The sequence below is a fragment of the Pan paniscus genome, chromosome 19 (assembly GCF_029289425.2).
Source record: "Pan paniscus chromosome 19, NHGRI_mPanPan1-v2.0_pri, whole genome shotgun sequence".
NCBI lineage: Eukaryota > Metazoa > Chordata > Mammalia > Primates > Hominidae > Pan > Pan paniscus.
The window spans coordinates 99482099-99496143 of record NC_073268.2 but is presented as its reverse complement, the minus strand read 5'-3'; the positions used below and the strand labels follow the sequence as shown (position 1 = coordinate 99496143).

The window sequence follows — 14045 nt, the reverse complement described above, 5'->3', positions numbered from 1 at the left end:
GTGACAGGGTTACCTGGGGCACCAGCTGGGGCCTGGGCACGCCCAGAAGGTCACACAGACGGTTGCGCTGCTCTCTTACCACTGCAAGCTCCGCGTCCCTGTGAGGAGAGGGAGAGCTGTGAGTCTCTCGAGTGCCCACCGGAGAACCTCAGGTGTGCGGAGGTCCGGCGTCTAGCTTCCATGGCTGCAGTCAGGGAAAGGAGACCTCACCCCCGACATCCACAGCCAGGCTGAGGGCAGAAAAGATGCCACAGGAGCACGATCTCCAGCAGAGCCTCCAGCCTGAGCCCTTTCCGGAATCGCAGGAGGACGGTTCCTTCCCAACAAGGGGTGCCCCTCGGGAAGGACCACGCCCAGCGCAGGGACTGCGGGAGGACAGACCAAGCGTGGCCAAGGAGGGGCTGACAAGGGTTTTCAAGGTTTTAATTTAGCTGTTGATGCAAAATAAAAATTCTAGCAATGCTGTGGAGAGATCTGGGGCATGTTTTTCATTTCTAATTAAAAAGATTCTCTTTAAATTCTAAGGATTTTTTTTTTTTAACAGAAAGGGGATTAAACGATAGGAGAAGCCCCCAGGCCCACCCTGCTAGTTCCTCCCTCCCTGATGTGAGGAAAGGAGGCCACCCCGACCCAGCCTCGCTGGAGGAGGCCTCGCCCCGCTCGGGACACCTGGCTTCTTCAGTCCTAAAGCCAATTATTTTAGAATCTGGTCCGGAATGCACCTTGGTGTTTTTTTTAAAAAAACATCATTGTAAAAACGGGTCTCCAGAGCAGTAGTTCAGATGGCCATTCTCTCAACGCATGCTGAGAAGACAGCCCGGCTGCTCCCGGTTCCTCTCCTGGGACCACGTGTTTGTTCAGGAGCAGACACACACTCCTCCCCAAACCAGAAAACCTCGCGGAAGCCCTGGAGAGGCCACCTCTGTCCTCCGAGGCCACAGCGGCTGCCTGGTGCGTGAGCTCTATGGGAACCCAGCCCTGTCGGAAGGTCACTGTTCCGAGGAGACACCTAGGGAACGTCACCTGCGTCCTTGCTGGATTCAACAAGGGGCGCGGACCCCACAGACCTGTAGCAATGCACCGGGATCAGCACGGAGGCCCTCACAGTCGGCACTCAGAACAGAGTAGCATCCACAGGCAGGACACCTGGGACTCCACCACCCCGGGTACGCCATGTGGACGCCCACACAGCCTCTGGTTGCTTCAGTCCTGATCTCCAACACGGGGTGACGAGACTGCTCCCCTTTTAGAAGTGTGTGCGTGTGTAAGCATGTGTGTGAGCCAGCATGGGTGCCCATGCCCATATGTGTAAGACACCATCACTGCTGTTCCCAGGAACATACCGGTTGGCCCAGGACACCTGAGCCTGCACTTTCCCCACTCTGCTCTCTCATTCAGACCCTCCCACCCCCAACTCAATACACACATCTTTCAAAACCGCCATTCTACTCCCCTCACGGTAAAGAAGCCAGCCCATGTTGCAGAAACTGTGCCTGCCAAAGTAAATGTGGAGAGTGGCGCTATGGCCTCCTGAGGGCCTCATGGCCCTGAGGAAGGGGGTGGACATCAGAGCAGAGGCGTGGGGAGAGCTTTTCTTGTTTCCGCCTGTGCCTCTTGATTTCCAACAGGTGCTCACGCGGCCTGTTCCAAGAAAACTTGAGAGAGGTCTGGGGCAGCAGCACCTGCCAGGCCTTCAGTGCCCTCTGCTCCACGGGCCACCAGACACAGCCTTGTGGTGGCACAGGTGCCCGCTCCCCTGGTGGGATGGATGGCTTTGCTGTGTTCCTGACACCTGACACTGTTCGGGGACAGGGCGGTTGAGAAGAGGTTTCGGCTACAGCAGCACGGCTGCCTTGTAAAATCCAAGCAGAGGATGTGGAGACCTGGGAACCCTCTTTCCTCCTCCTATCAGAGGGTTTTGGGAGAGACGAGTAGACACGGTGGGGACAGGAAGAGGGGCGGTGCCAGGCCCAGGTGGCCGTGCAGGAAGGGCCTTCACTCACCACGCGGTGTCACTGAGCACAGTCACCACCTCATCCAGCACGTCCGCGCCCACGACGTCACTGTAGGTGAGCAATGTCTCGTACACCTGGCTGGCCGTGGTCTTCCGGATCTGGGACAGGGACACAGTGCATTTGCCGGAGGGAAGCGCCACCGCCCCACGAGAGACGACAGGAGCCAGGCCAGGGAGCCCCGTCAATGGAAGGCGTCAGGAGGAGGGCGCTGACCCTGCATCCCATCCCAGCCACAGCAGGGATGCAACCAAGAGGAGGTGCCTTCCAGGCCCATTAACCACCTCCTCCCTCCACAGACACACAGCTAGCTGCAGGATCCCAGCAGTGAAGATGACATCATTCTTGTTTAAATGCTTTATTAACCAACCTGCTCCCTCACCAGAGAAGCAATCTCACCTGCTCTCTATTAACTAACCTGCTCCCTCACCAGAGAAGCAATCTCACCTGCTATTAACCAACCTGCTCCCTCACCAGAGAAGCAATCTCGCCCGCTCTCTATTAACCAACCTGCTCCCTCACCAGAGAAGCAATCTCGCCTGCTCTCTATTAACCAACCTACTCCCTCACCAGAGAAGCAATCTCGCCTGCTATTAACCAACCTGCTCCCTCACCAGAAAAGCAATCTCGCCTGCTCTGTTTTCACCAGAGAAGCAATCTCACCTGCTCTCTTTTCATCAAGGAAGCAATCTCACCTGCTCTCTTTTCATCAGGGAAGCAATCTCGCCTGCTCTCGAGTGGTGCCCTGGTCATCATGTCTCACTGCGCTGGTGGTCAGAACCCGGGCCCACCCTGGAGGTGCTGAGTCGGCAGCACAGGGCCCAGGAGCTGCACTGCTGAAGCCCCAGAGGTGCCGAGGCTGAGGATCCGGCACCCCACTTCGAGAACCACCATATAACATGAAGTTACTTTTGCCTTTTAGGAAAATGTCACCTTTGGATCATCTGAGGTTTTTTTTTGCAGCCAGGAGAAAAGAAATCCTAGAAATCTAACAGCCGGGGAGTGCTGGGGATGAAGGGCACTGCCCCCTAGGTGTGGCTGAACCACTTCAGCCTGGGTCCTTCTGGAAGCTCCTGAGCCAAATCCCACCGCCAGGTCACCCCTCAATTTATGTCCATAGAAACGCCAGCCGGACAGCCCGTCCTTAAAGCCAGAACAGTGGTGTCCAGAGCCCCTTGGCGGCCGCGTGCCTGTGACGCGTCGTCACCCAGGCATGTTAACGAGAGGGGCTCGGCTGGAAAGCACACCAACATGACAGTGCCAGCGAAGGCCTTCTTGTCACTGAGGGGCTTGTGTCCACACGGCAAACACACGTGAGCAGGAGCAGGCACTCACCAGCGGGAAACGGTGGCAGAGGAGCAGACACAGCTGCAGGAGGGCCTGCCTCCTCACGTCGCCGGGGAACTGCACCATCCCGCAGAACCTGCCGGGAGCAGCACATGGCTCCGGGTGAGCCCCGCCCCGCGCAGGCCAACCCCAGCAAACCCCGGACCCAAAGGCCCATGCAGAGACCTGGGGAGAGCAGATCCGTGAGCACAGTGCGGGCCTGGAGCCCCAAGCCGGAGGTGTGTGTGTGCACATCTGCACTGTGCCTACACACGCGAGTGTCGCACTTGGAAAGCCACTGTGGGAAGTGAGGACGCCTCACAGAGGCTCTCCTGCAGGGCCGCTCGCCCTGCCATGAGGACCCCCCACCTCAAGGAGCCACAGAGCAGCCAAGGTGCCTATCGCTGGCTGGCGCACCTGCCCAGTGTCCACCTGAGCGCCGCAGAGCAAGGCACTCAACAGCGACCCCCAGGGCACACAGGAGAATTGGGGAGGCAGCCCCTGACCACGCACCTCCTTTCCGGAGCCTCCCCTCCCCCCAGGGCAGAGCGCGAGGGCAGCAGAGGCAGAGCTCGCCTGTTCCCGCGGGAACTCCCTCCACCAGCACCTGGGCTGCCTCACCTCCCATTGCGACTGCTTTGAACATTGGAATGCACGATCTTAGCTTAGCTTGAGGAGTAACACTAACTGCTCCTCTCCCGCCTGGAGCCGTGGACTCCTGCCCTCAGCCAAGGGAGGCTGCGCCCTGCCATTCCGTCTAAGGCCAGTAGCACTTGAAACTCACACTGCGATGCCTGACAGGAGCTTCTGGATATCTTTTGAATTCTTGATTTCTTTCTTACAAAGCGCAAGCAACTTCACAGCAAAGGGGTGGCTGGAAGAACAACACACACTTTAGAGATGAGCTTTCACAGGCAGCCCCGGGATGCACACTTTTTCTGTCTCAAAGAAGGTCAACTCCCTCCTCCCAGTGGCTCAGTCCAAGAAGGCTGCAGCCCTGAGGCCCCTCTGCCAGCAAGTCCGCTGGTCCCCATCCCAATACCTCCACAGGCCGGCCTGGTCCCTAGCGGCTGTGCCACCACCTGGCCGGCCTCTGCTGTCTCTTGCTCTCTTGCCTGTGGTGCAGCAGCCCCCACGGGGCCCCACTTCCCTTCCCAGGCCCCAGGGTCTGTCCCCAACACAGCGGCAGCCAGGATGCCCGTGCTCCTCCACCACTCCCTCCAGAGGCTACCTGGCCTGGGCTGCTGCAGAGCCGGGGGAATTTGCCGACACACAGAGGACACACAAGGCTGTGCAGTGTTGTTTTGAGCCTTCAGTGGCAGCAGGGACAAGGGCTGAGGCTTGGTGCTGATAAAGGCACAGCCCTGATGAGCAGCTCTGAGAGGGCACCTGGAAGGCCACTCCAGGGAGGAGAAGGTGCGCACCTCCCTCTCTCAGTGGGGAATGCAGCCAAGCTCCAGCCACCCAACAGGCCAGGAAACCCTCACTGCTGACCGTGAGTCAAGGAGACCCCAGGCTGCTGCTACCCTCTCCTCAGGTGCCCAGAAAAGGCAAACTAAGGTCCTGCCTGCCAAAGCACAGGCTTAGCCCAGGCCTCGGCTTGCTCTGAGGTGCAACCCCTCAAATGCAACGTCCCGAGAGAACACAATACCAGACAAGTAAGAAGACAAAGAAACCCGCTCAGGTTGCAGCTCAAGACACACCCAGCCAAACAGGCAGGAAAAGAGCGTTCAAGAGGATGAACACCGGGCACGGAAGGAAGGGCCGCAGGGAACGGCGAAGCGGAAAGCGCTACAAGCAGACGTGGAAACACGCGAGACAAAAAACCTACACCTGAAAAGACGCAAAACTCCACAATAAGAATTCCACAAATCACAGTTAAAAGTCATTTAGAGACATCTGCAGAGAGAATCAGCAGCTGGCAGGCGGGCCAAAGGTAATGAAGCAAAGAGAGAGGGAAAAGACGTGTGAAAATTGCAGAGGGGGTGACCGAGGGAAACACGTGAGCGTGATAATGACAGAAAAACCAGGGAAGGAGCAAACCTGGGCAGGAGGTGGGAAACCCAGGCCGTTTCCAGGGAGCACAGGCGGACTCAGAGGTAACACTCAAAAGCAACAACAGAAGCAAGGAGGAAGTGGGAAAATATTTTTAATGTGCTACAACAAAACAGCTGCCTGAATTCTATATACCCTCTGAAAATAATCTGCACATAAAATGGGAAAGCTTCACCGCAGCAGACCCCACTCGAGGAAATCCAAGGGAGTGTGCTCTAGGGAGAGGGAATGTGAACCCCAATGGGGGGGGGTCCCAAAATCAGTAAGTGATGAGAGACAAAGAAAGTAAAAACGTGGAAAATTCAAAGTAACGCAAATTACACATACCACAATGAACAGGAAAGTACGTACATCTAAGACAAAATATCCGACAATAATAGCACATAACTCAAGACAGAGCAAGCAGAACCAACACGTTCTAATATCCTTGCTATTGTCCAATAAGGACAAAATGCTGAAAACTGGACTTCACTAAGAATACATGGTGTCATTTCTAATTTCTAGGGTAAGCGTTAACAGAAAAAAGTAAAATGTCCCAAACAAATATATGAAAACAATGGAATGACAAAAGCAATTCTACTAATCCAACAAAAAGCACAGGTGGGGGCGGGGAGGGGGCACTGGGAACGGAGCACAGGGAAAAGTCCTGTAAGTGGCAGGCTGAGAACCAAGGGGATTATAAAGGTCATGAAGGAGGCAGGTAAAAGCTACAGGCTGAATTTTTACAAAACCATACAGTGTTCTAAGAGAGGCGTACAAAAACATACATGTATGAAGATACTGAAAGTAAAACGATGGAAAAAAGTATACAGTTCAAAGTCAAGTGAAGCAAGACAAAGAATGAGTGGAGCAAAAAGCATCCTAGAAATGGGTGATAAGGGCAAGATTCAGCCCACAAACACGCTTCAAAATCTGAAAAGCCGAAACTGACAAAACCGTAGAGAGAAATACAAAGCTGTATTCATAGCAGGACATGGCAGGAGGTATTTTCTCTACCATCCTATCTTGGAAAAAAAAAATTTTTTTTTTTTGAAACAGAGTCTGGCTGTGTTGCCCAGGCTGGAGCACAGTGGCTCAATCTCAGCTCACTGCAACCTTCGCCTCCCAGGCCCAAGCCGTCCTCCCACCTCGGGACTACAGGCACCACCACACCCGGCTAATGTTTTTGTATTTTTTGTAGAGATGGGGTTTCACCAAGTTGGCCAGGCTGGTCTCAAACTCCGGAGCTCAAGTGATCCACCCGCCTTGGCCTCCCAAAGTGCTGGGATTACAGGCGTGAGCCATGGCGCCCAGGCTTATTTTGAAATTTTTAAGCCAGAAAAATACATGTCAATATTTTAGGCCAGGTACGGTGGCTCACGCCTATAATCCCAGCACTTTGGGAGGCAGAAGTGGGCAGATCACCTCAGGTCGGGAGTTCGAGACCAGCCTGACCAACATGGTGAAACCCCATCTCTACTAAAAATACAAAATTACCTGGGCATGGTAGCACATGCCTGTAATCCCAGCTACTAGGGAGGCTGAGGCAGGAGAATCACTTGAACCCAGGAGGCAGAGGTTGCAGTGAGCTGAGATCGCACCAATTCACTCCAGTCTGGACAACAACAGCAAAACTCCATCTCAAAAAAAAAAATTTTAATGGAGTATTTAGCATTGTATTAAAGGATAATATGCCACAACCGAGCTGGGTGCACCTGTGAACATGGAGGCTGTTCCAACAGCAGGTGTAAGAAGGTCAGTCAGTGATGCCCCATTAAGAAATTAAAAGGGGAAACCCTTCACTGCTGTTAGATTTAAAAACATGTGCAGCGTCCAGCAAAGATGGAGCAACAGAGACCAGATCTGCCTCCCGCCCGAAGGTTAAGGCAGAGCCAAGTCCAGCAGGTGGCAGACTCCAGCGGGAAGCCCGTGGTGAGAAGCGGGAAATCCCAAGTCTGCAGAACTCGCTCAGGTTCTCAGCACCAGAGGGGGCTTCCTGGGGGCCCTTGAGGACTAACCCGGGCCTGGGTCAGCCAGTACCTGAGTACGAGGACGCTGTCCAAGGCTGGGGACGAACCACCCAAAAGATGGCCAGAAGCCCCGGCACTGCCCCAGCAGCGGTGGGAAGGGAAGCGCCAGGGAGCAGAGACCTTAAAGGGGCAGGAAAACCCTGGAGACCAGCACAGCTCTGGGTCCACCTGACAGCTTAAGAGCAGCGCCCAAGCCAGGCTCAGTGGCTCACGCCTGTAATCCCAGCACTTTGGGAGGCCGAGGTGGGCAGGTCACTTGAGGTCAGGAGTTCGAGACCAGCCTGACCAATGTGGTGAAACCCTGTATCTACTAACAATACAAACAATCAGCCAGGTGTGATGGTGCACACCTGTAATCTCAGCTACTCAGAAGTCTGCGAGAGAACTGCTTGAACCCGGAAGGAGGTTGCGGTGAGCTGAAATCGAGCCACTGCACTACAGCCTGGGCAACAGAGCAAGACTCCATCTCAAAACAAACAAAAAAAAAGCAGTGCCCCCAAAAACAGACCACGCTGTCTCCAGATGACCCAACGTGCCCCAGATACAAATATATCCGGGCCAGACGCAGTGGCTCACACCTGTAATCCCAGTACTTTAGGAGGCCAAGGCAGGCACTTGGGGCCAGGAGTTCAAGACCAGCCTGGGAAACATAGTGAAATCCTGTCTCTACTAAAAATACAAACATTAGCCGTACATTAGACTACAGCGCATGCCTGTAGTCCCAGATATTTGGGAGGCTGAGGTAGAGGCTGCAGTGAGCTGTGACTGTGCCACTGCACTCCAGCCTGGGAAACAGAGCTAGACCCTGTCTCAAAAAAAAAAAAAAAAAAAAAAAGACTGGCCCAACACGGTGAAATTCAATGAAGCAAGAAAATACGGCAGCAACGAGATGACCACTCAGAGCCAACAACCCAGCTGAGACCAGCCAGGGGCATCCGCGTGGCGCAGAAGCAAGGAGCTCCCATCTCCTGGGCAAGTCCTCGCCAGGTCACCGGCCTCTGCCCTCTCCCCTGCGAGTCTCATCCCCGTACAGCCGAGGCCCCTTCAGGCCCTGCGGCTCCCAGCACAACCCTGAGGCCCACCCCTGGCCCGGTGGGATACCTGGGGGGAGAGTGCACAGCAGGGCCCCCGCCTCAGCCCCAGATGGGGCTGACTGCACTTACAGTCATAATATGTCATTATGTAAATATGTTATTATTGCGTTATTTTGAGGGCCAGTTGTGATGACGGTATTTACAGTCATCATAACTGACCCAGAACGCACTGGAAGATCATTTCCTGGAATTCTGATCTCTGTGTCTGATGACTTTTTCTTTAATACATGAGCTACTTAGGCTTAATCGGAAAGGAAGTCATGAAAAGCAGAGCCTCACTCCTCCTCCGTGGTGAAGATGTCGAAGCAGCCGTGGGTGAGCACGTGGTCCAGCGTCTTCAGCAGCGGCACGGACACCCTGAGGGGAGAAGGAGCTGTGAGAGCCTGGACACCAGCAACAAGGATGCCCATCTCCCTGAATGGCTGAGAGTCAGCAGGATCCCAGTGGAAAGCGACAAGCCCCCTTTATAATTTACGTGGAAACGCAAAGCTTCAGGAAAAGACAAAACACCTGTGGAAGGAAGACTCAAGGCTGGAGGCTGACGCTGAACTTCGAAAATGACGGTAAAGTGGAAGGGATGGAAACGGCACGGCCCTGGTGCAGAGTGAAGCAAACACGTCGGGCACAGAAGAGACCAAAGTAAACCCACAGTTTCTTACAAAGCTGCAACGGCAATGCAGCGGAGAGGGGAGCCCTCCCAGCAATTGGGGTGGGCACCGCTGGGCGTCAAGGTGCCTGCCGACGCTATACCGTTTAAGAAACCTCACTCAAGACGCGCCCCAGGTCTAAATACACAACCCAAAACTATAAATCTTCTAGGACAAAACAGAAAATCTCGGTGACCACGGATTAGGCAAGCTGTCTTAGACACACCAGAAAAATCTGTGCCTCAGAGAACAAAGGGAGATGCTGGGACATGAGGAAAGTGTGAGGCCCCCGCTCGGTGCGTGAAAGGACAGGCAGGGAGAAAACACCCTCAAGTCACATGTGTGACAAGGGAGGATCAGACCACAACAGTCAGGGAAGGAGAACAGAAAAAAATGAAGACACTTCTCCAAAGAGAATATAAAACAGCAACGCGCCAGTGAGAGTGACCTCAGACAGCATCAGCAGAAAGACATGACACGTGGGCGTTCTGGAAACCCTCCAGCAGCTTTCCAAAGCTAGACATTCGCCTCTGTGTGAGCCAGCCTGCGGCGCCTCGGTATTTACCCCACAGAAAAGGAGGCTGGGGAGGTCCCCTCTGGGCGACAGGAGCATCAGGAGAGCTTTAGCACAAGCCGACTAACACACAGGAGAGCTGGGCTCCGCAGCCCACGGAGAGGGAGGCCCAGCTGTGCACACCTACCCACAGGCTCGCACACACAGACTGCCTGCAGCTCTACCAGCAACAGCCCCAACACGGCAACAACCAAAATGCCCACAGACAGATGCACTGTGGTGCCTCCACCAACAGACACGACTGGTCAGCAAGGAGGAACGAGTGACCGGCACGGAGGAACGAGCGACCGGCACGGAGGAACGAGCGACCGGCACGGAGGAACGAGCGACCGGCACGGAGGAACGAGCGACCGGCACGCGGCCCAGCGCCTGAAGTGACCATGGGCTGAGGCTATGGTGACGCAGGTCGGGGGCACGGACTCGAAGGGCCGGGAGGAAACCTTGGGCTGGAGCCCACCGTCCTGACTGGGGAAGATTTTAAGGGTGGACACCTATCAAAATCGATCGAACTGCCCCTTTATGTGCAGCTGATTATAGTCATAACGAGAAAAGAAAACATGGCTGGGCCGAGTTCCTGTTTGCCGAGAGCGGCATCTGTGCTCTCATGGGAGAGGCTGCCGAGGCCCCGCCCGAGGGGACACCAGGCCCGTGTCCTCGTCCTCGCACATGCTGGGAACAACCCTTCCAGAGGATGTTCCCAATTCTGAGGTCAAGGCCCACAGGGTCTATACTCTGCCTCCATGTAAAGCCAGAAACTTCTAGAAAGCAGCGATGTTTCTCACTTGACATTCCATCCTCAGGAACGCAGAGCTCTCACTTGCCGGGTGGCTGATGAGCGTCCGCAAGCACGTCCCCGGGAGCACCAAGCTGGAGGAGCTCCCACAACGCCTTCCTACACACAGGGACCACCTTCTACTCATACTACCTTTACGTCCATTGTACACACAACGGTCATTTCCCTGCCTCATGTGGAGGCTAGAAGAGGAGGCGCAGGGGCTGAGGCCTGGCCGCCCGGAGAACCATATGCTGCAGGCACATCTTCCTCGCTGAGCCACCAACTGGTACAGCGTGTGTCTCGCTTCTCCCTTCAGACCCCAGACAGACCCCGCGAGACCCCGGGGATCTGTGGGAACGTGGTGAGAGGCACCAGCACCACTCACGCCTCTGAGGCCCCAAGAGACACCACTCACCTCTCATTCAGAAGGTTGTCCTCAAAGATCTGCAGAAGGGTCCCGCTGAAGCTGCCCAGGGCCTGCGGGTCGCTCTGAATGCCCTTCATGTACTCAAAGAGGCTCTGGGTGGAGTGCCGGATCTGCAACACGGAGACACCTCAGAAGGCAGTGGGACCCCCGAGCCTGCCATCCCTCAGGCTTGGCTACAGCCGGTCAAGCATCTGCTGAAGAGCAGAACTGCTCCGAGCTGCAGAGACGCGAAGGTCTGGCCCCAAGCGGCTGGTGCGGACGCCAGCACAGAGCCACTCACAGTGCAGACACCCGAAGCAGACACAAGGCTCTCGGCAACGGCAGCTCAGCCTGAGCCCTCACTTAGGACATGCGGGAGAGCACGTGACGAAAGGCTGCGGCCACTCACCTTGGGTTTCGCTCACGTTTCCCACTGAAGCGGGATTTGATAATCCCCGCAATTCCCGAGTGCAGAATGTCTCGGGGCCCCGCTCGCATGTGGCCCAGGTCTCCCTGCACGCGCCCGCACGGTGCAGAGGGCACCTAACGTCCTGTGGCCCGGGTCTCCCCGCACACGCCCGCACGGCGCAGAGGGCACCTAACGTCCTGTGGCCCGGGTCTCCCCGCACGCGCCCGCACGGCGCAGAGGGCACCTAACGTCCTGTGGCCCGGGTCTCCCCGCACGCGCCCGCACGGCGCAGAGGGCACCTCACGTCCTGTGCCCGGGTCTCCCCGCACGCGCCCGCACGGTGCAGAGGGCACCTCACGTCCTGTGGCCTGGGTCTCCCCGCACGCACCCGCACGTCGCAGAGGGCACCTCATGTCCTGTGCCCGGGTCTCCCCGCACGCGCCCGCACGGCGCAGAGAGCACATCATGTCCTGTGCCCGGGTCTCCCCGCACGCGCCCGCACGGTGCAGAGGGCACCTAACGTCCTGTGGCCCGGGTCTCCCCGCACGCGCCCGCACGGCGCAGAAGGCACCTCACGTCCTGTGGCCCGGGTCTCCCCGCACGCGCCCGCACGGTGCAGAGGGCACCTCACGTCCTGTTACGTGTTTTCTAGGACTTAGCAGCTGTCACAGTGTTGCCACATAAAGCAGGTCATGACCCAAGGTGCAGGGGCCACGAGTGACAAGATGCAGAGAGGCCTTCAAGTTCCACAGCTCAGCCACAGACTGAGGCTCTGGAGACCCTCCCCACAGACATGGGAAGCTGGGCCTGGAGCCCTGAAAGTGGAGGACGGAGGCCGATCTAGAACCTGATGGAGCCCAGGTACCCACATGCAGGCATCAGACACAGGTCCTGGAGGGTTGAACCCCGAGGGGACGCTGGGAGCTCCAGGGCTGCGGCCGCAGGAAGAGAGTGGCGCTGGCCCTGTCCCACCTTCATCAGACTCAACCATCCCACAGGCCCTAAGCCTCCTGGGTCATGAGGAAGACACTGGGCCCCTGACCCCCTAACCAAATATGCCCGAGAGAGATAGAAAGCAATGGAAGAAAAGGCCCAGCTCCATACACGCTCCCAAGAGACAGGGAAGCACCAGGCACTCCTGGAGCCACCTCCTGCCCCAGCCAGCCCGACGCCTCCTCACCGTCGACTCCGTCAAGCCGCCCAGGGACACGACTAGCCCCAGCAGGACGTGGTAGCGGTAGGTGGGCAGCCCAAGGAGCTGGGTGATGCGTGGGAAGGCCTGGGAAGGTGCACTCCAGTTCACGGAGGCCACGTCGGACCTGCAAGAGAGTGAGTGAGACAAGGCCGGGCTGCCGATGATCTCGCCATGGCTGCGGGGCCAGCACGGGGGGCCTACACCCCGACAGTACCTGGGAAACAGCTTTTCCAGTTCTCCTCGGTGGGGCACGTGGGGGATAGGAGGGCTGTCAAAGTGCAGGAGCGTCAGGAACACGCTGGCGGCGTGAGCACGGAAACGGTCAATCTTCTCACTGGCCTGCTGGGCCACACAGCACATGATGCGCTCACAGCTGCAAACCGAGAGCAGGAGGTAAACCAAGGGCGGGCGGTAAATTAAGAGCGGGCGGTAAATTAAGAGCGGGCGGTAAAGGTGGGCGGTAAACCAAGGGCGGGCGGTAAACCAAGGGCGGGCGGTAAATTAAGAGCGGGCGGTAAACCGAGCACAGGCGGTCCGAGCCGTGACTCCAGCCCAAGCACCACGAGGACATGCGGGCTCCTCGGGACGTGGCGGCTGAGTTGGCAGCTGACACCAGGACACTGGCTCGGAAGAACCACGCTCCGTTACCTTCACATCCCAGGAGCCCAACCCTACAGGTGCGCAGCAAATACATGCTATGTATATGTTACACATGTGCTACGTATTACATGCGTGCTGATGAGGTCTTAGGGTTGAAGCAGGGACGACAAATAGGATTACAGGAGCCGGTGGAGAAGAGTGATGGGGACAGAGAGGCTGGGGATGGGGAGAGAGAAGCTGGGGCTGGGGAAAAGATGGGGAGGGGGAAAGAGAAAGAGGTGAGAACTAAGGAAATCAGGCCCCGGGATCCCCACGGCCGAGTGTCCCTGACAGAGAGACTGACAGCAAGGGCAGGGCCTGGACCTCCATGACTCAGTGCCCCCGACAGAGACCCGCAAGGGTAGGGCCTGGACCCCCTGACTGAGTGCCCCTGACAGAGACCCGCAAGGGCAGGGCCTGGACCTCCATGACTCAGTGCCCCCGACAGAGACCCACAAGGGCAGGGCCTGGACCCCCATGACTCAGTGCCCCCGACAGAGAGACCGACAGAAAGGGCAGGGCCTGGGGGTACCCACAACCCAGTGCCCCCGACAGAGACACACAGCAAGGGCAGGCCCCAATGGCATCCTCAGGTGCAGGGAACTGAGTGATGGCTCAGCTGGTCCTGGCAGGAGCAGACCCCCAGGTTCAGGGTCCTAAGCTGAGAAGTCCCCACCTCCTGCCCGGCCCTACCCCGGGAAGCTGGCTGTCATCAAACTGGCCAGAGCACTGTTGGAGGCCCAGGCTGGGGAGCAGAGCCTTGTCCTGGGGGCACTGGGCAGAGGAGGATGGGCCCCAGCTCACGCCATGGCTACGGGGGCAGGAGGAGGGGCCTGCACAAACCTGGGGTCAGGGACCAGAGAGGCTCTCTGGGAGGAGGGTGTGTGCCCAGCAGTGCAAATGC

At 57.1% G+C, this 14045-nt stretch overlaps 1 protein-coding gene across 2 annotated transcripts in view; it reads right to left on the bottom strand.

The window, feature by feature from the left end:
- Window positions 1–14045, bottom strand: part of TBCD (tubulin folding cofactor D) — a 200357-nt gene that overhangs the window by 1206 nt on the left and 185106 nt on the right. For both annotated transcript variants that reach the window (XM_034943211.3, XM_055101986.2), the window contains exons 31-38: window positions 12717–12875; window positions 12488–12626; window positions 10908–11029; window positions 8776–8853; window positions 4123–4212; window positions 3348–3435; window positions 2004–2113; window positions 14–98 (exon numbers count right to left, since the gene is read on the bottom strand). In XM_034943211.3, the coding sequence (XP_034799102.1) occupies window positions 14–98; window positions 2004–2113; window positions 3348–3435; window positions 4123–4212; window positions 8776–8853; window positions 10908–11029; window positions 12488–12626; window positions 12717–12875 (871 nt within the window). The remainder of the gene's footprint in view (window positions 1–13; window positions 99–2003; window positions 2114–3347; window positions 3436–4122; window positions 4213–8775; window positions 8854–10907; window positions 11030–12487; window positions 12627–12716; window positions 12876–14045) is intronic.